At 45.4% G+C, this 20,345-nt stretch overlaps 1 protein-coding gene across 6 annotated transcripts in view; it reads right to left on the bottom strand.

Annotated features, from left to right (window-relative positions):
• TACC1 (transforming, acidic coiled-coil containing protein 1) overlaps positions 1–20,345 on the bottom strand; it is a 135,239-nt gene that overhangs the window by 61,646 nt on the left and 53,248 nt on the right. For 2 of the 6 annotated variants that reach the window (XM_011993320.1, XM_011993306.1), the window contains exons 3-4: positions 2,972–3,158; positions 1,894–2,009 (exon numbers count right to left, since the gene is read on the bottom strand). In XM_011993320.1, coding sequence (XP_011848710.1) covers positions 1,894–2,009; positions 2,972–3,158 — 303 coding nt within the window. Of the gene's footprint in view, positions 1–1,893; positions 2,010–2,971; positions 3,842–20,345 lie in introns of those variants that run through there. The other 4 variants (XM_011993339.1, XM_011993329.1, XM_011993311.1 and 1 more) reach the window with 3 other exon arrangements.

Here is a 20,345-nt window from a genome sequence, read left to right as displayed (position 1 = left end):
GCTCCATCATGCAGTCTATTACTAGAGTAACTTGACTTCCCTAGGCAACCTATGAAGAAGTTGCTAAGCAATAAAAATACTTATTGGGGAGGGGAGAAAGTCACAATCAGTGCAAAATTTAGGTAGCTAGATAACTGAAAGCTGGCTCTGCCACTTCAGGGTGACAGCGTCAGATCCTGGAACAGAGAAACAACATAAAAAGGACTTCCATCCTAGAGTCCCTTCTCCACACAGCAGCCCAGGGAGCCTTTCACAAAAGAAGTCAAAGCACAATCCCTCTGCTCAAAGCCCTCTGTTGTGGGCTGAATTATGTCTATCAAAATGATATGTTAAAGTCCCAACTCCTAGTACCTATGAATGTGATCTTACCTAGAAATAGTATCTTTGAAGATGTTACCAAGATAAGATGAGGTCAAACTGGAATAGGGTGGGCCCTAACTTTAACGACTGGTGTCCTCACAGGAAGGGCACAGGAAGACAGATACATAGAGAGAAGACAGCCATGTGTTGAGGCAGAGACCGGAGTTCTGCTGTCACAAGCCAAAGAACACAAAGGATTGCAGACACCCAGCAGAGGCTAGAAGAGGCAAGGACAGACTCTTCCGGGAGCCTTCAGAGGAGTAAGGCCCTGCCAACACCTTGACTTCAGACTTCTGGTTCTGATTTCAATTATCCAGGACTGTGAGAGAATAAATTTCTGTTATTGTAAGCCACTCAGTTACTCTGTTATGGCAGTCCTTGGAAATTCATATACCCTCCAGTGGCTTTCCACCTTACTCAGAAAGAACGCCAAATCCTCAATGCAGCAGCATCTGTACCTCCTCTGACCACGCTGACTTCAGCTCCTCCTGCTCTCTGAGTAGTCAGTCCACACTGACCTCCTGGCTGGTCCTCAAACTGTACCATGAACCCTCCACCTTAGGGCCTCACCTGCAGCAGGCTGGTGCTGTCAGACCTTTGCAGATGCCACTCCTTCTGCTGGAAGGGTTCCTACCTCAGGAACCTCCAAGGCCTGCTCCCTCAATCTGCCTTCAGGTCTCTGTTCAAGTAACCTAATCACGAATGCTCCCCCTAACTCCCCTTCACCTTTCCCTATCCCCATCCCATATTCCCTATTCTCTCTTCCCCTGCTTTATTTTTCTCCACAGTGCTTCACACAAGCTGACATAGATAGTTCGCTTAACCCTTAACAGGTTTTGCCTCCATAATGTTAGCTCAAGAGAGTAGAACTTCACTGCTGAATCACAGTGCACTCTATTTAGTGAATAAGCATATGAATTATGTGGGGACAGGTGAAATTTTATTCCGAACTGGCTGTGTGACAAAAAAGGTTTCTACTAATTAAGTGAGACAGCGGAAGCTCCTGTAGATGGGCTCTGAGGGGCTGGGAGGGAACCCATGTGCCAGGTTTTCCCAAGTAGACTGAAGGGCTCTCACCACATCCCTGCATGGAAGTGGGTGAGGTGAGTGATTCTGAAACAGCCTCTTAAGAACCCTCCCTATCAAAAATTAAGACAAGTCTTACCTGTAATTTTTGTCTCCAGCCACACCCCAGTAGAAAGCAACTTAGCCTGAGAAATTTGTGAAGTCAAATATAAACATGATCTTCCTACTTCATTACCATACACATTTTTTTTAGGGGCTGAGGAGAAAGGCCTAGTAGGAATGTTAGATAATGATAATCTCATACTGCAAATGCACAAACTCTACTCGGAGGAGAAAGCCTCGATCACCACACGCCTAAAAATATATATGCCAGGAGGTTTCAAATAGCTATTTCTTGGTCAAACCCTCTTAAATGGTCCTAAATTTACACTTTTTTTCCTTCCTTCATTGATATTTTTCAAAACTTTAAAAACAAAACAGGCAGGAAAAATGCAAGTTTTTCTTTACCTTGGCTTTTGGCCCCAGGTCCTGCCAATCCCAGTGATGGATCACAGGACTCCTTGAAAGGTGATTGGATCGGGGTTTCAGCTTCAGGGGTCTCAAAATTACCTTCAGAATCCGAGCTGCCAAGGAGGAAAAATGAGGAATTACCACTTTCAACGGTATTTCCGACACCCTTTGAAATCTACATATTCACAAAGGCTAAAAGTCCAGCACGTTTGTCTAAATTCACAACCAACCGGTCCTCAGCAGGGTCTGACCTGCGGAGGCAACTGCGTTCTCTGAACAGTGCCCTCCTTGGGTTTCTCAGGCTGGCATCCTGTCTCTTTGAAAGCTCCTCCATTCCCTGGAGCTTTTCTCCAGCACCATTTATTTTTGAGGTCATCCTTCCCTCAGACACCTGAAAAATGCGCATTTCCAACAGACTCCTTTTGTCACAAGAGCCCTTTCCCAGAGGCTTTAACAATTAATACTGATCCCACCCCCGAGTTAGGCCGATGCTAGGCATTCCTCTTTGCTCGGTAGGCCTCTACCTGCTGGAACTCCCTGGGCCCGAGGCTAAGAATGCTGTCACCTGCCTTCCGCAATCACGCGGATGACAGCCCGGCAGAGACCACCATTTCCCAGCAGCTGCCAGGGGCCTGTCATCACGCGACCTTCTTCACCGCGGCCGCGTTTTGGGTACACGGTAGGGCCCCGGGAAGGGCCGGGGAGCGACTTCTTCCCCACGGGGGGGGGGGGCCCTAAGTTGCACTGGGTGAGATCAGTGACGCTGCTCCTGTGTGGAGGGGCAGGGGCTGGGGGTCGAAGCTTAGAGAAAGTGACCGAGGCCAGCGGGGATGCGGAGACTGCAGATTCTGGGTTGGGTTCGGAAAGCTCCTAGCGAAACGGGGGCCAGAAAACACACGGGAGGACAGAAGATCCCGAACTTTTGGACGCACACGGGGACCTGGCTCCGGGCGGGGACACGGCACCGCAGTGAGGACGGTTTCGCGGGTGGCGACCATACACACGCACACAGAGGGAGCCGCAGATGGATGGAGGCAAGCGCGTCTGCATTTCGGCGGGGACGCCCTGTACTTGCCTGAAACTCAAGGATTTGGTCTCGGCTTGCGAGTCTTCCTCCTCGGGGTCGCCCTCGGGCCCGCCGGCCTCGTCCTCGCCAGCGGCCCCGCCGCGTACCGCAGACCACGTCCATTTCGCCCACTGCACGGGAGACAGGATCTGCCACGGGCTGAACGCCATGAGCGTGGCTCCTCCGGCTCCAGCTCCTAGGGGCAGGGGAAGGGGTGGGGAGAGCCTTTTTCCCTTTCAAAATGGAGGGAACCGGTGACAGGCGCCAGCAAGCGTTTCCAGCGGAGGCGCGGATGTGGTTAAACGAGTGCCGTCGGGGGCCCTGGTGGAGCGCTTCCTCCCGCCGGCGGCCGGGGCCGCGTCCTCCTCGGCCTACTCCTCACACGGTGCGGCCGCAGCGGGCCCCGCGCCGGGCTCCTCTCGCCGGGAAGACGCCCGTCCTGTGGCCTCCTCAGGCCCCCGGCCCGCAGCGCCCGGCGGCTAGACCTTGGCGGCTCCCGCTCCAGGCTCGCGGACTCCCGCCTCCCGGCCGGCGGGGCGCGCATCAGCTGCCGCCGGAGCCGCGCCCCAGAAGCCGCCCCCTCGGACCGTACTACGCGCGCGCGCGCGCGCGGGGGCGGCGGCGGCGCCGGGGCTTTGAAGTCGGCCGCGCGCCCGCCGGATCCCCCCGCCGCGGCGTCACGCTGGTCGCGCCCCGACTGAGAGCCAGGGCTTCCCGGCGGCGCCTGGGGAGACCCGGTCGCCCCCCAAAGCTCCGCCGGCGTCCGGAGCAGAGGAGGACGGGTTTCTGAGCCGGGGCACGCCGCGCTCTTCCTCTTTCCTTACTCTTTTTAAAAATGTTTTAAACGTTTTCATCTTGCCACTGTGACTTCACGGCGATGGTGATACTGGACCGCACACAAGTTAAGCCCCTTGTTACCAAAAAAACAAAATACAAAACTTCGCGGCCGCTGTGAACTGTTGTTTTCCCCTCCCTAACCCTGGCAGCGTGGGGGATTTCAGCCTGTTCATCTCCATCCCTGGCATTCCTGGGATTTGAAAATCCCTCGGCAAAGCCACAAGAGTGACCGAGGACTGGAATTTAAGATGCCCTCCCCGTCCCCAAACCGCACTCGGGGAGGCTTCCCAAGTGCCCAGGTCTTGTCTTAGGTAAGGGTGCTAAATTCCCTGTGAGATTACAGCCTGATGGGTTTCCCATTCTCCATATTTATTTAAAATACAGATGGGTGACTCAATATGTTGCCCAGGCTGGTCTTGAACTCTTGGCCTCAAGAGATTCTCCCGCCTCTGCCTCCCAAAGTGCTAGGATTCCAGGCCTGACACCGCGCCTGACCCCATTCTCCTTTTTGAGATTTTCTTTTCATAACTTCTAAGTCTTTGATCTCTGACTTCTTTCGCTGCTTCAGTAACAAGCCAAGAGGCCTGGTGACAACTTTAGATTTGAAGGCAATGGGAAATAGCTGATGTTCTCCATTTCCCATGGAAGGATTTCATGTAGGGATTGTTCCTCTCAAAACCACCAATGCACCTTCTTCCAAGTGAATCGATTGCCTCAAACACCAGGCTTAATGATCCCCTTGCCTGGATCAGGTGGTTCGGGTGGTACTGTAATTTCTGAGTTGTGGTGCATCCGTGAGGTGCCTGCAGGTTCCCACAGAGACAGCAGCTCCAAAATGTGCACGTTGAAACTTGCAAGAGACTAACCGTTGCCTCTGAAAGCAGTTGGCATGTCTATTCATCGTGACTGTTTTACACATTTGATAACAAAAACAGGAGCAAAATACAAGATAAGACTTGGCAGGGTAGTTTTACCAAAACCGAAGGGCAGGAGTTAGACTGAAGTCTAGAGAAAAGAAAGGGATGGGGTGTCAGGATGCTTTCGAATTCATCCTGGCTTCTTCCCAGAAATAAACTGTCATGAGTTGTTCTAGCGACTATAAAGAAGTGAACTAGGCAGGAAGTCCATGTGAAGTATATCACACCACTTATCCAACTGTTGTAGTTTTAGGTTTATGCTCACCCAGTAAAACTCAGGTTCTACAGTCCCCTAGGCTCTTGGATTTGACACAGGGTTCTGTTGCTAGGAAATAATACTACCCCAGCAAATTAGTAACTGGCATACACTAGGTCCTGTTCTTCCTCCTGAATAGTTCTCTCATCTTTTCATTCCTTTGCATCCCCGTGGTGACTGACATAGTTCTCGCACTCCCCATCTTTCATGATCTACTGTAAATAACTCCCACCTGGTTTTACCTCCGAAGGCTTTCTTGCCTGAGGTCACCCCTGCCTGGCTGATCAGTGACTCGTGCTCTAATCTTGCGGTTCCCATTCGCCTCTATGCCCATCCTTTTGTATTCCTAGCCACAGTCAGTGGAGAACTCGTTGTCAATCTTTAATATGCCCAAGAATCATCTGCCAGCCTTCTTAAAAAAAAAAAAAATCCAAATTGCCAACAGGGTCTGGAAATCTGTGTGTTCACTGAGTGTCCTGGGGAACTATTATCACAGGGTAAATTTGGGAAACAGTGCCTAACTTGAACCAACTGCTTGCTGCTTCGGGAACAGTCTCCCTTTGCCTGCAGAGGGAGCTTTGCAGATTCCTGGAACACACCTCCTCCCCAACCCCAGCCCACCCCAAGTTCCCAGGCTTCGGCTGCCCGAACGTCCTTCAGCACTTAGCTCAGGTGTCTACAGGGGGAAGCAGGCTGATTGTCCTTCCTTTCTATCATTTCTATACCCCAAACATCCATAAAGAACTCTTCCTGTGGCCTTAGATCTGAAAGTGAAAGAGAGCATGCTTAATAGTTACACGGGGACCACAGGCATAAACCAGGAGTGTCTCCAGAAGACCAGGATATAAGGCCATTCTACGCTTAGCATACTATATATAACGTATCTATTTACATATTTGTCCCACAAGCTTCTAAAGGAACTTTAGCCTGCTTTGGGACTTCCCCCAGAAATTAGGACAGAATCACACACCCAGGAAGTGTTCAACACATATGTAAGAAAAAACAAACATTCTAGTTTACAAATAGTCCTTGTGAGTTTGGCTAGGGTGACATAAATTCCTAAAGCCTGACTCCTCCTGGGGAAATCTAGTTTCTGGGTCACAAAATAACAGAACTCAGGACCAGTGATGGCCCCAGTAAGATTAAGCCTCACCTACGCAGCAATTTGCCTTTTTTTTTTTTTTTTTTTTTTTTTTGAGTTGGAGTCTCACACTGCACCCAGGCTGGAGTGGAGTGGCGCAATCTCAGCCGACTGCAACCTCTGCCTCCTGGGTTCAAGCAATTCTCCCTGCCTCACCCCCCAAGTATCTGGGATTACCACCTGCCACCACGCCCAGCTGATTTTGGTATTTTTCAGTAGAGACGGGGTTTCATCATATTGGCCAGGCTGGTCTTGAACTCCTGACCTCAGGTGATCCTCCCACTTTGGCCTCCCAAAGTGCTGGGATTAGAAATGTGAGCCAACACACCCGGCCTGCAGCAACTTCTTGACACCGGACAAGCAAATAAATGCCTAAGGTTTCTGCAAGTCACTCCTCTGCAAGTTCTTGAACTTAGTGTGAGCAGTGATGAATATAAGTCCATCAGCTGGACCGCTCCTTTCAGTGTGCTGCTCCTAGTCCTGGCTTCGTTCTTACCTGGCACAGGTTGCAAAGTCACAACTAGGAACACTGTAGCCCTGTCAGTGAAGACATACCATTGCCAACAGGAGGCTGTGGCTACCCTATCTGCTTTTCTGCCCCTCCTTGGTCTAACCAGGCAAGGGCATGATGATGTCTAATCAAGACAACATTGCCAATAACAGCACCTGACCACATTCAAATATGTTAACATGACAGTCTTAACCTTGCAAGATCAGATGTTGACCTAATTATCCTTTACCTGTAGACTACAATCATCTATAGAATTATAATCTTCCCTCCACTACCCAAACACACCGAAATCAGGGATGTGTACAATGCATTTATACAGAAAATTATAAAGAGAAGCACCTTTCCAATTTTTTTTAAAAGAGAGGCCTCAGAGTATGTCCATAGTTAATACTCTTTCGGGCTGGGAGCAGTGGCTCACACCTGCAATCCCACACTTTGGGAGGCCAAGGCAGGAGGATCACTTGAAGTCAGGAGTTCGAGACCAGCCTGGCCAACACGGTGAAACCCCATCTCTACTAAAAATATAAAAATTAGCCAGGTGTGGTGGTGGGTGCCTGTAATTCCAGCTACTCGGGGGGCTGAGGCAGGAGAATCATTTGAACTGGGGAGGCAGAGGTTGCAGTGAGCCGAGATCATGCCATTGCACTCCAGCCTGGGTAACAGAGTGAGACTCCATCTCAAAAAAAAAAAAAAACAAACTCAGAGTTCCAGGAAGATTAACAAAGATCCAAACTGCATTCATTAAAGACTTAGCTGAGCCCCCCCACCTGGGGTCTGCTCAAAGACCCTTGCCTAGGCTTTGCTCTGGTGAACAACTCTTGTCATATCCACCCATTGATCTATTTTCTTCTGTATCACAAAAGAAAAGTTTGCTTTCCCCAGAAAGTATGCCATTCAACCTAGGTCACAGATCAAGCCTATAGCAGAACTGCCACACAGAAGAGTTACACTGTGTCAGCTTTCAGAGAAGCTGGGGGGCTATATATACACACACATACACATATATATACATATAAATATAATATTTACACTACACTAGTGTAATTGAAGAGCCAGTTCTATGAGATTCTCTCATTTCCATCAAATATTCATGACTATATGTTTATTGACTTTATAAGAAAGTTCACTTTAGTTCTCTACTCTGTGATGTAAACGTATTAAAGAAGCAGTTGTTGAGTGCAAAAGATGTAAACAGAGTTAGGTCAGTCTGTTTATTCTAAGTGAAGAAAAATAATCCCAACATTATCCCTAATTCTTCCCACCAACTACCACAAGTCCAAAGCTGAAAACAAGCAAACCAAAAGCAAACACAAAGCTCCACTTAAAGCAGTGAACTATCTTTAAATTTAGGAATACCTTCTATAGACATGTTTGGTCTTTCCTGCTAAATAATACTATTGTATTTACAGAGCCTGTTAAACACGAATATCGTCTTGGAGGATTACTCTTACTGATTTAGCACATTTTGTTTCCTTCTGTTGAACTCACATTCCTTTCGAGCAGATTAGGTGTTAAAAAAGAGGGCTGTCCAAGTCCAAGTCCAAGTCTGAGAGTTTTATACCTAGAGCTCAGACAAGAAAACTTCCGCTATGTTGTGTATAAATTTAAGATTTTAGTAAAGGACATTACTTCAAATTTGAGATATCTGCTTTACTACACTTACCTGTTTGTGGGGAGGGTGGAATTTAAGACTTGAATTAAAGAGGCTGAAGGAATTCAGGACATTTAAATAGAATAATATTCCTAGGCAGGCACAGTGGCTCACATCTGTAATCCCAACACTTTGGGAGGCCGAGGCGGGTGGATTACCTGAGGTCAGGAGTTCGAGACCAGCCTGGCCAACACGGTGAAACCCCGTCTCTACTAAAGATACAAAAATTAGCTGGGCATGTGGCACGCATCTGTCATCCTAGCTATTCAGAAGGCTGACATGAGAGAATCGCTCAAACCCGGGAGGCAGAGGTTGCAGTGACCCGAGATCGCGCCACTGCACTCCATCCTGGGGGTCAGAACAAGTCTCTGCCTCAAAAAAAAAAAAAAAAAAAGAAGAAGAATATTTCTTCACCTACAGCCATTTTATTCCTTCTTCTCTTCTCCACCTCCAAAATAAAATAAATGTCCTAAACAATGCATCCTCATGGATTAGAAGAACATTAATCATATAGTCCAAATGTTTCAAGATCATCCTAATATAAAATATTCTACTCACTATCCTCATAAATATATTGTGAGTCTTCAGGAGACCACACATCTTCTTGTCACTAAGAAGTTACAAGGTAACAGATTGGGATGGTGGTTGGAAGGGGCAGTGAAAGGCAAAAGCAGATTCACTGGTAGGAGGATGTGGGGAGAAAATGTCCACCTAGAGGAAAAGAATAAAATCACAAAAAGCTTTCGAAAATAACTGTGACACCCACTCCACCTTAATTACTTAGTCTAGGGATTTGGGGGGATTTCATTACAGTAACTCACATGTTTGTGACCAATAATCTTCCTGTATTTCTAGGAGATAAAAAGATGGGAAAATAAGTAGCCAACTCTGTGATATGATACGCAGCATCCTGTAAACTCCAGCTTTTATCTCTTTAGAGTAAAAGTTTGATTACCGTATTTTGATCCTGAAACTCCAAGTTAGTAAAACACTATTGCTAAGATGGCAATACTACCCAGTTAACTTATAGGGCTAATTTGATTTCAATCAAAATTCCTAGGGGATTTTTCATAGAATTCATCAATAATGTTTAAAAGTTTATCTGGAAAAATAAACTGGTGAACATATTTTAGATTTTGTAAAAAAAAAAAAAAAAAACCTACAACAACTAAGAGTTAAGAGTAGACTAGTCCTACAAGATATTGAGACACATTTATGCAAAAATAGCCAGATCTTTGTTCTGTAAAACAGAACAGAAAGCCCGGGAAAAGATCTTACAAGATACAGGAATTTATTATATACCAAAAAAGATGGCTTGAACCTAGCAGGCGGAGGTTGCAGTGAGCCACTGCACTCCAGCCTGGGCAACAGAGCAAGACTCCACCTCAAAAAAAAAAAAAAAAAGAAAATGTTACAATATGTAAGGAGAAAGAAGATTTATGATTGGAGCATAGTTGGCTGGCAATGGGAAAAAAGATCAAGTTAAACCCTTACCTCAGAGCATATACCAGGATAAATTCCAGATGGATTAGATGGCTAAATAATAAAAATCGAACCATGGGGAGAAAACAGTCTACAAGCAACAGAATCTGTCAGAGCTCTGTAGGAAGGGTGAGGATCCAACTTAGAAGTAATTAATGAAGTCAGACACAAAATAAAGATAGATTTGGCTACATTAAAAAAAATGAAGCTTCTGACTGTGTCCCTTCAAGTTAAAAGGCAAACAACAGGCCATGGAAAAACAAAGGCTGTTAGTATTGTTATTACCTAAGCAACTCGTGAAAACCAGTAAGATCATTGAAGCCCCAAAAGAAAAGTGAACAATTATAACTGCTCACCATGTGTTAGACAGTACACTTTACGTGAATCGTCTCATTTAATCGCCTCCACTTACTCTTACAGTCTCATGAGGAAAATATTGTTATGGCCTTTTTGTTGTTGTTAACAAGTTGGCTGCATTTTCACCTCTACAGCAGAGGCTGTTGATCTGGGCTTAGCAAGGAAGGGTTTCAGAAGATCCTGGCCTCCCTGAAATTGTATGCAAAAAGTATGTGTGTGTGCATATTTGCATCAGTCTCTCCCTCTCCTCTTCCCCACATACAGTCAAGCTCCACTCCAGGAATAATGTTTTAGGTTGACTAAAGATTGATTTTCGAATCTGAAAGTGGAACTAATATAAGATTCTTCAGTACAAAGAAGTACTGGCCAAAGAAGCCCTCATATGGAAAATCCAGACCTGCCAGAAATTAGTATAGGAAAGAGCCAGTTTTGAAGACACCCAGAGGGTGGAAAAGGGTGGAGAGCAGGCCTAGCAGTGCTCACCACTCCAGGAAGGGTGTGCCCTTCTCCAAATGCCCAGTGGGAGCCCGTGGCTTTGGGCAGCCTGTGGGTTCCATCTAAGTGACTGTGTGGTGACCAAAGTGTGAAACGCTCATTTCAAGTAGGCATTTGCGATAGCCAAAGTACCATAAAAAAAAAAAAAAAAAAAGAGCTTTTCAGCCAGGCATAGTGGCGTCTTCCTGTAATCCCAGCACTTTTGGAGGCTTAGGCAGGAGGATAACTTGAGCCCAGGACTTTGAGACCAGCCTAAGCAACATAGCAAAACCCCATCTCTGCAAAAAAATTAAAAAGTAGCCAGGCGTGGTGGTGTTCGCCTGTAGACCCAGCTACTCTTGAGCCCAGGAGGATTGCTCGAGCCCAGAAGGTCAAGGCTGAAGTAAGCTGTGATTGTAGGATTGCACTCCAGATTGGGTGACAGAGTGAGACCTTGTCTCAAAAGAAAAGAAAAAAAAAAAACCCCAAGGACCCCTACTGATACAAATGAGAATCCTCAAAGGCACACAAAATTGGGCCAGAGCATAAAAGGCATACTTTATGTGGGAGGTGCAAAAGGATTAATTTTAACATCTCTTTCTTTGGGATGTTCTTTCGCTATACTTCCTTTTAGGGTGGTTTCTTCCAAGAAACTATGTTGATGAGGGAAACGACACCCAGGAGCCTCTCCCCATCTGGGAAAAAGTAGGAGGGCTCAGCAAAGAAAGGAGGCATGAAACGGGTTGCCAAGGCCTGATTTTGTGAAGCAAGAAGCTTAAAAAACTGGGGAAGCACTCTTTAAGAAAAGTGCTAAAGGACCCCATGAACAGAGTGCTAGGGCCACGCTAGTATGAAGGGGCCCAAGCAAGTGAGGAGCCTGAAGCTTAGGCTTCCTCAGCTTCACGGTAAATTCAGCTCTGCCCAGAGAACAAAAGAGACCCCTGCCTGTGGCTCAGGAGTGGTTCAGCTGACCTCAACTCAGTAAGAGAAATGTCCATTGATGGAGCGAGGGGGTCACACTGACCTCTATCTTCTTAGAGGAAACTAAAAGATTTAACTGTTGAAACTGGATAAAACTGTCAAAAGATATCTCCTACACAGATTGTGAAACATAACTCATGGCTCTGTTCCTTCTGTACCCATTGTAAACACACACACACACACGTGCGCACGTGCGCGCACGATTTTAATTATTAAGATAAAAAAGCGAAAGGCCAGGTGTGGTGGCTCATGATTGTAATCCCGACACTTTGGGAGACGAAGGCAGGAGGATCGCTTGAGCCCAGGAGTTTGAGACCAGCCTGGACCACGCAGTGAGATCCCATCTCTACACACATGCACACACACAAAGATAAAAAAGAAAAACTATAATGCTTCTTTAACATTGTGTGTCTATGCACCTCTACCCTTTGAATTTCCACAAGATCACTATGGTAGAGCCTAATTCCCTCATCCCACATCCCGTATCCATCATTTCCTTATTTCTTCTGGTAGAAGAACCCTCTGAATTTTTGCTGAGCACATGGTCACACAGCAAGAGGCCACGTTTCCTTCTCTACACCTAGGTGTGGCCTTGTGACTCAGTTATGACCCATGGGATTTGAGCACAAGGGGTAAGTGCAAATTTGGGGCAGTGTCTTTTTTTCTCTTTTAGAGACAGAGTCTTGCTCTATTGTCCAGGCTGAAATGCAGTAGTGTAATCATATCTCACTGTAGCCTTGAGCTCCTGGCTCTGGCAATCCTCCCACCCCAGCCTCTTGAGTAGCTGGAACTCCAGGTGCACACCGCCACGTCCAGCTAATGTTGTTGTTTGTTTGTTTGTTTGTTTTAGAAACAGGGTCTTGCTGTATTGCCAGGCAGGTCTCAAATTCCTGGGCTCAAGCGATTCTCACCCCTTGGCCTCCAGAAGCAGTATGATTACAGGCATGAGCCATTGCGCTTGGCCCCTGGGCCAATGTATTTAAAAAGAAAAGTGCATGTGCAGTTTCTCCTGGCCGAAGAAGTTATGAACTGCATGTCACAACTTCTGCTGTGTGAGGACCACGCTCTGGACAGGATAGAGCCACAGAACAGACAGAATTCGCGCCAGGCTGACCGGGGAGCAGAGCAGCCTGCAGCCCTAGATTAACTGCTGCCTGAGGACTGTTCCATGAGAGAGAAAAGTCTTATCTTCTGTTTTTTTTTTTTTTTTGAGATGGAGTCTCACTCTGTTGCCGAGGCTGGAGTGCAGTGGTGCAATCTCAGCTCACTGCAACCTCCAGGTTCAAGCGATTCTCCTGCCTCAGCCTCCCGAGTAGCTGGCATCACAGGCATGTGCCACCATGCCGGGCTAATTTTTGTATTTTTAGTAGAAATGGGGTTTCACCATGTTGGCCAGGCTGGTCTCGAACTCCTGATCTCAAGTGATCTGCCTGCCTCAGCCTCCCAAAGTGCTGGAATTACAGGCATGAGCCACCATGCCCAGCCTAAAAGTCTATCTTCTTTACAGGACTGTGTCACTGGGTCCCTTTGTAATGGTAGCCTCACCTCTGCCCTCACATTACAACCTCCTCTGGGGGATTTCAGCATCTAAGCTTCCTTAGATGAAGGTACAGGAAGAACCTGCCTTAAATTCCATTCTACATTCTTCTGAACAGGATTACATTAAATTCCCTTCAAAGATTGATGCATTTTTAAAAATGATAAATTTACACAGGTTGAGCATCCCTAATCCAACAATCTAAAATCTGAAATGCTTCAGAATCCAAAACATTTTGCTTGTCAACATGACACCACAGTGGAAAATTCCACACCTAACTTTATGTGACCAGTCAAAACATAGTCAAAACTTTGTTTCATGCACAAAATTATTACAACTGTTGTTTAAAATTACCTTCAGGCTATGAGTAGAAGGTGTATATGAAACATAATGAATCTCATGTTTTGACTTGGGTCCTATCCCCAAGCTATCTCATTATGTATATGCAAATATTCCAAAATCTGAAATCTGAAATACTTCTGGTCCTAAGTATTTTGGATAAGGAACACTCTACCTGTATCTCAAGGATGTCTTTTCTCAGGGCAGAAAATTCCCGAATCACAAGACTCAAGCCTGCCCCATGGAGGATGTCCTAATTATCCTAAAAACAGGACTGAGACTACCCTTCCTTCTGCCGTAATGAGTTGAGCTGTGATACTGACTTTCTAGAAATTAGGCAGTTTCATTTTTAAAGATGACTGATGTGGACAAAAACGTTGAAGAGGGAGGAAGTCAATAGTTAGATTCCACAAAGGCCAAGTAGAATGTGATTTACATATTGATGAAGGTTATTATCTTCTTTGGGAAGATTTCCTTGAAATAATATGATTGTATAACTCCAATATTTGCCCAACTCTAATGATAAACAATAATAATAATAAATAATAACTGACCCAAATCCTATAAGTGAATTAATCACTGTTCTTTGGCTTGAACACTAACTGGTGCTAGTGACAATTTCTAGCACACACACACAATTTTTTTAGAGATTGTTTTCTTATGGGTTCAATTAGTCAAGTTATTTTGTTGTATTATTTTATAGAACTATGACAAGCAAGAGCAAGGTTATCCTCACCGGTCTTCCCTGTACCTCATCATGTACGATATAGGAATATCATATGTGTTTTCTGTTTCCTTTGGCCAAGGCATAGACACTGAGGAGAATATATTTGTTTTACATTATTTTCTGAACAAATGATAAATCACTGCTACAGACTGAATGTTTATATCCCCCCCAAATTCATAGGCTAAAACCTAATCTCCAATGTGAGAATATTAAGAAGTGGGGCCTTTGGGAGGTGATTAGGTCATGAGGGTTCTTCCTGGGGTCAGCGCCCTTACAAAAGAGACCCTAGACAGCTCCCTCTTCCTCCTTCTGCCAAATGAGGACACAGGGAGAAGACACCCAGGAGGTTAGCCCTCACCAGACGTGGAATCTGCTGGTCCCTTAATCATGGGCCCTCTTCCATCCTCCAGAACTTCCAGAAATAAATGACTGTGGTTTATAAACCACCCAGGCAATGGTATCCTTACAGCAGCCTCAACAGACTAAGATAATCACTGACTTGTAAGCATCCATCTCAGATCTCATAGAACCACAGGAATTTTTAGCTGGAAAGGACCTTTGCCAAAGATCACTGGGTCCAATATCCTTCTTTTTGGAAGGAGGTTTACTCAGGCACCAAAGTTTGCACAACTAGGATTCATAACCCTTGCAAGGAAGGTACGAATTCTGGAGTTTCCCCACAACCCCAAAATATATGCCCACTTGGTATGTGTAATAGAGATATGACTTCTCCCCAAAATTCACCTCATTTTAAAAGGCAATGTAAATTATTTTATAAAGCAAATACATACATATAATCTTATACTTTGTTTTAAAAGTTATTTTGTTTTTGTTTTCTTTTGAGACGGAGTCACGCTGTGTCGCCCAGGCTGGAGTGTAGTGGTACAATCTCAACTCACTGCAACCTCCGCCTCTGGGGTTCAAGCGATTCTCCTGCCTCAGCCTCCCGAGTAGCTGGGATTATAGCCATGCGCCATCATGCCCAGCTAATTTTTGTATTTTTAGTAGACATGGAGTTTCACCATGTTGGCCAGGCTGGTCTTGAACTCCTGACCTCGTGATCCGCCCACCTCAGCCTCCCAAAGTGCTGGGATTACAGGCGTGAGCCACCATGGCTGGCCTTTAAAAATATTTTTACAGCCTAGGCAACATAGTGAGACCCCATCCCTTCAAAAACAAAAACAAAAAAAGTTAGCCTGGTGTGGCAACGCACACCTGTAGTCCTACCTACTTGGGAGGCCGAGATGGGAGGATCATTTGAGCCCAGGAGTTCAAGGTTGCAGTGAGCTGTGATGCTACCACTGCACTTCAGCCTGGGCTGCAGAGTGAGACCCTGTCTCAAAACAACAATAAAAAACGTATTTTTAAATACCTTTACTGTTTAAGGCAAAATAATACATATGTACATTCATCCATTCATTAATTACACAAATTTGACAAACGACCAAGCTTTGCCAGCCTCTGCTGAACACTGTGTTGAACAAAAGAGACCCAGTTCCTGCCCTCATAGAACTTACATATGAGTGAGCTTAGTAAGCAAACAAATAAATATGTAATATATAAGTTGTCACGTATGAAATATAAAAATTGCAGGGGGCTCTGAGAATGGCTGGTGGAGGGCATCGGTGGAGATGTCAAGGGAGGTTGCTCTGAGGAAGTGACAGGCTGAAGCCTCAGGGATAGGCAGAAGCTGCCTGGGTGAAATGTAGGGTAACAGCATCCCCTCCTCAAGACACTAAGGACAGAAGCAGCCTCCAGTTTCAAGCAAGCGTGGCTGAAGAGCAGCTGCTGGAGGGAGGAGAGGGGCTTAGGCTGGTGAAGCGGGAGAGGCGCAAGGCATGACAACCATGTTAAGGATCCTTGTCTCTGAAAAAGTGAATTTTTGACAACACAGGCAGTTCAAAAAAGAAAAAAACTTGCCCATAGTATTGTCTTTCATAAATAGCCACTGTTAAAATGTTGGTGAGCAATATACCCTTTTTTCCCTCTTTTTCAAAGTACTTTTTACATCTGGAATTGAAATATTTATATTTTTCTATTAATACTTATAATCTGTCTTTCCCTACTAGACGTAAGCTCCATGAACACAAAGTACCTTACCTGTCTTGTTTCTTCTGCTTAATATTTGATGGCTGAATAAAGATTGCAGATCTCTGTCTTACATGCACATAAGCATGTACTTATTTGGACAAATGGAACAACAGATAGATAGATGGATAGGTAGATACTTTTACACAAATAGTGAATAAGTACTCACCTCTAGCAAAAGACAATATGCATATTTAAATATTTATTGATTTTATTAATATTTACTGGTATACACATTAATATTTATATTAATATTTATTTAATTAATAGAAATATTAATATGTAAATATAAAATATTTCATATTATATTAATATTTTAATTTATTTGATATGCATATTAACATTTATGTTAATGTTTAAAATAATGAATTTTTTTTTTTGAGACGGAGTTCCATTCTTTTGCCCAGGCTAGAGTGCAGTGGAGCAATCTCGGCTCATCACAACTCCACCTTCCGATTTCAAGCAATTCTCCTGCCTCAGTCTCCCAAGTAGCTAGAATTACAGGTGCCTGCCACCACGCCAGGCTAATTTTTGTATATTTAATAGAGATGGGGTTTTACCATGTTGGTCAGGCTGGTCTCGAACTCTTGACCTCATGATCCGCCTGCCTCGGCCTCCCAAAGTGCTGGGATTACAGGCATGAGCCACCGCACCCGGCCTACTATTTATTAATTTAAGTATACATTTTGTCTTTTGCTAGAGGTGAGTACTTATTCAGGTTAAGTATTAATACAACAATAAACCTTAATTATTAAACCTTAATATTATAAACCTTAATACAAACCTTAATCAATAGAGGTGAGTACTTTATGTATGTTTAAATATTTATTAATCTTATTAGTATTTATTTATATTAATACATAAATATGTATTAATATTTAATGTTCACAATATCAATTTATTGTTTCTCTTATTAAGGAACAGCAATATTTAAATCAGTATGTTAATTTATACAAACATTATTAATATTCATTAACATTTAAATCAACAAATTAATATTTATTGATATAACTATACATATTATCTTTTGCTAAAGGTGAGTACTTATTCATTATGCTGCTTGTTTTCTTCATAAGGTTCTGCTCTCCGTGGAGGAAGAGGAAACCAGGATGTGCAGCCAAGTCCCGTCCTGACCCCTCACTGGGATCTGCCTCTCTGCAGAACCCACGTGTGCCTCCTTCTCTTCACTGCATAACATGCCTTTGAGTGTCTGTACAGAATTTGCCTGACTTGCTCCCCATGGAGGGATATTTAATGGGTTTGCTGTTCCTCATTATAAATGAAACTGTGATGAGCAACCCCATGCATATGCATCTTTTCACACACTTATCATTTCTTAGAGTAAAATCCTAGAAGTGGGATTGTAGTGTCAAAACAAGCACATTTTATATTTTGATACATATAGCCAAACTGCCCTCTGGAAAGGCTGTACTCATTCACATTTGTAAACACAGTGTATGAGATAGCCTTTCCCCTAAACCTTAATCAATACTGAGTTCAGTCAATCTTTTAAAACTGTCAAATGGGTGAAATGATAAGCCACCACCAATGATTGCTGGTCTTATTTGAACATGTTTATTTCTGAAGTTTGAATGTGTTTTAATGGATTTATTGAAGGATTTCCTTCCTTCCTTCCTTCCTTCCTTCCTTCCTTCCTTCCTTCCTTCCTTCCTTCCTTCCCTCCCTCTCTCCCTCCCTCCTTCCTTCCTTCTTTCCTTCCTCTCTCTTTCTTTCCTTCTGTCTTTCATAAATGGAGTGTTTAAGTCTTTTGCCTTAAACAGCAGTACTCAATGTGTGGCCCCTGGGCCAGCAACATCAGCATCACCTGGGAACACCTTAGAAATGCAAATTCTATAGCCAGGCATGGTGGCGTGTGATTGTAGTCCTCTCTACTTGGGAGGGAGGCCAAGTTGGGAGGCTCACTTGAGCCCAGGAGTTGGAGGCTGCAGTGAGCTGTGATTGCACCACTGTACTACAGTCCGTGCAACAGAGCAAGGCCCTGTCTCAAAAATAAATAAAGTAAATAAAATAGAAATGCACATTCGTGAGCTCCACCTCTACTGCATGAGAAACTTGGGGTGGGCCTGGCCATCTGTGTTATAAGAAGGCCTCTAGGTGACGCCCATGAGCACTTATGTTTTCTTTCTCAATCATGTTGTACACCCTCGCTCTCTTACACAGAAACCTGTCTCCAACATCCAAACTGGAGACAAAAAGCTTTTGATCAGCAGCAAGTTTAATTATTTCCTCCTCCAAATGGTACTTACGGACTGAACATCATTTGCTATTCCCTTTTGTCCACAATATCCTGAAACCCCTTAACAAACCTCGGAAGTGTATGGTGTCATGAGCGCCAAACTCACAGCCAAATCATAGCTGGAAGAGGGATTTTCTGTCCTTGTCTGCCTCCTGTCACCCCCATCTTCCATCCACAATCCACATTTTCTCTGAAACTCTAGGGGCCTGCGGTTTGGAGATCATGACTCCAACCCCCACTCCAACGCAGGGTTGGGCAAGTGACTCAGGCCTGACTGAAGAGCATCTCCCACCCCTGTCTCTCCGCGTCTCTTTCCCAATACAGCACTTGGTTTAGCAAAGGGCACAAGACCCAAGCCCATCTAATTCATGTCTCCTGACAACCTCGCCAAACCTTTTCAATGAACCAGCAAGGCGGGCATTTCCATCAGTCCCCGGCCTCTTGGTTCAATAATCCCCTTTATTTAAGATGCTGTGTAAGCCTCACGCTGACAACTGGTAGAGGCATTCCCTGGGCTGGTGGGTGCCAGGAATGGATATGTGAGACCGTGAGGCAGCATTCCTCAGCCTGGTTCCGCGGCTCCTGGCCCATCTGTTTGGCAAAAAGCTGCTGAGAGATTCCCAGAATTCACTCTCCCTCCACAACACCATCAAGGGCCACATTAAAAGAGTTCCCCCGACCCTCAGGGATACAGAAGAGACTCCTGGTGCTGGAGTCCTTTTCTTCTCCCGTAAGAAAGAAGCTGGCTTTTTTTCTTCCCCAAATAAGATATTCAGAATCATTTTATCTCCAGACAGCCACACTAATTAAAGTCAGTCATTCAAAGGCATCTATCGCGCGACTCTCAGCAAGAGCAGGGCACTCCAAGGGCACTGCTCCTCTCTGAGTGTGACATACAAAGCAGGCGCGGCACAGACCGCAGCCTGCGAGGAACTGATTCTTTCACAGATCTCAAGCCTCTGGTGATGAAAGTGGAAGAGCTCAACTAGGACCAAAAAAGGAGAGAACATGATTCAGCTCCCAAGAGGGTTTCCGAATGTGCGAAGGGGGAGAGCGCGGCGGAGGGGGCCTGGGAGGGAAAACCCGTGGGTGGCGCCGGGACCGAAATCCACACTCCCCTCGAGATTGTTCAGAAGGCAGGAAATCTACCGCCCCTAGGGAGATATCTGCATGCTGCTAAACAATGAGGCATCAAAACCCCTCTCTGCTTCATAAAGGGCGTGAGAAATCGTGGACGTGACACTGTCAGCTAGAGTGACACCACAGGGCCTGAAGAGGGCTCTTAGCTCAGCAGGGAAGCCACGGGCTCCCGACCTCTGTGGCCAAACCTGCGCTGCTGCGTGAGGAAGGATGGGGGAGAGCCAGAGCCGGCAGCGCAGGGAGCATTCGTGTTCACACTCACACACACGCCACGCCACACAGGGTCTCATGTATACACACATACCACTCGCATGCACAGTTACACACGCACCTCCCCAGCAGTCTCACATATCACACACCCCCATCCATACCCAGTCTCACACACATACACCACACACACAGTCACACACACCACACAATCACACACACCACAAACCCTCACCCATACCCAGTCTCACACACACACACTACATAGTCACACGCACCACACCCCGACCCATACAGCCTCACATACATACACTCACCACAGTTACACACACCACACTCCCAACCCATACACAGTCTCACATACACAGACACACAACACACACAGTCAAACACACACCACTCACCCTCACCCATACCCAGTCTCACACACACCACACAGTCACACACACCAAACATCCTCACCCATACCGTCTCACACACA

Source organism: Mandrillus leucophaeus, unplaced genomic scaffold (genome assembly GCF_000951045.1).
Source record: "Mandrillus leucophaeus isolate KB7577 unplaced genomic scaffold, Mleu.le_1.0 Scaffold111, whole genome shotgun sequence".
NCBI lineage: Eukaryota > Metazoa > Chordata > Mammalia > Primates > Cercopithecidae > Mandrillus > Mandrillus leucophaeus.
This window is presented reverse-complemented; position numbering and strand designations above follow the sequence as displayed.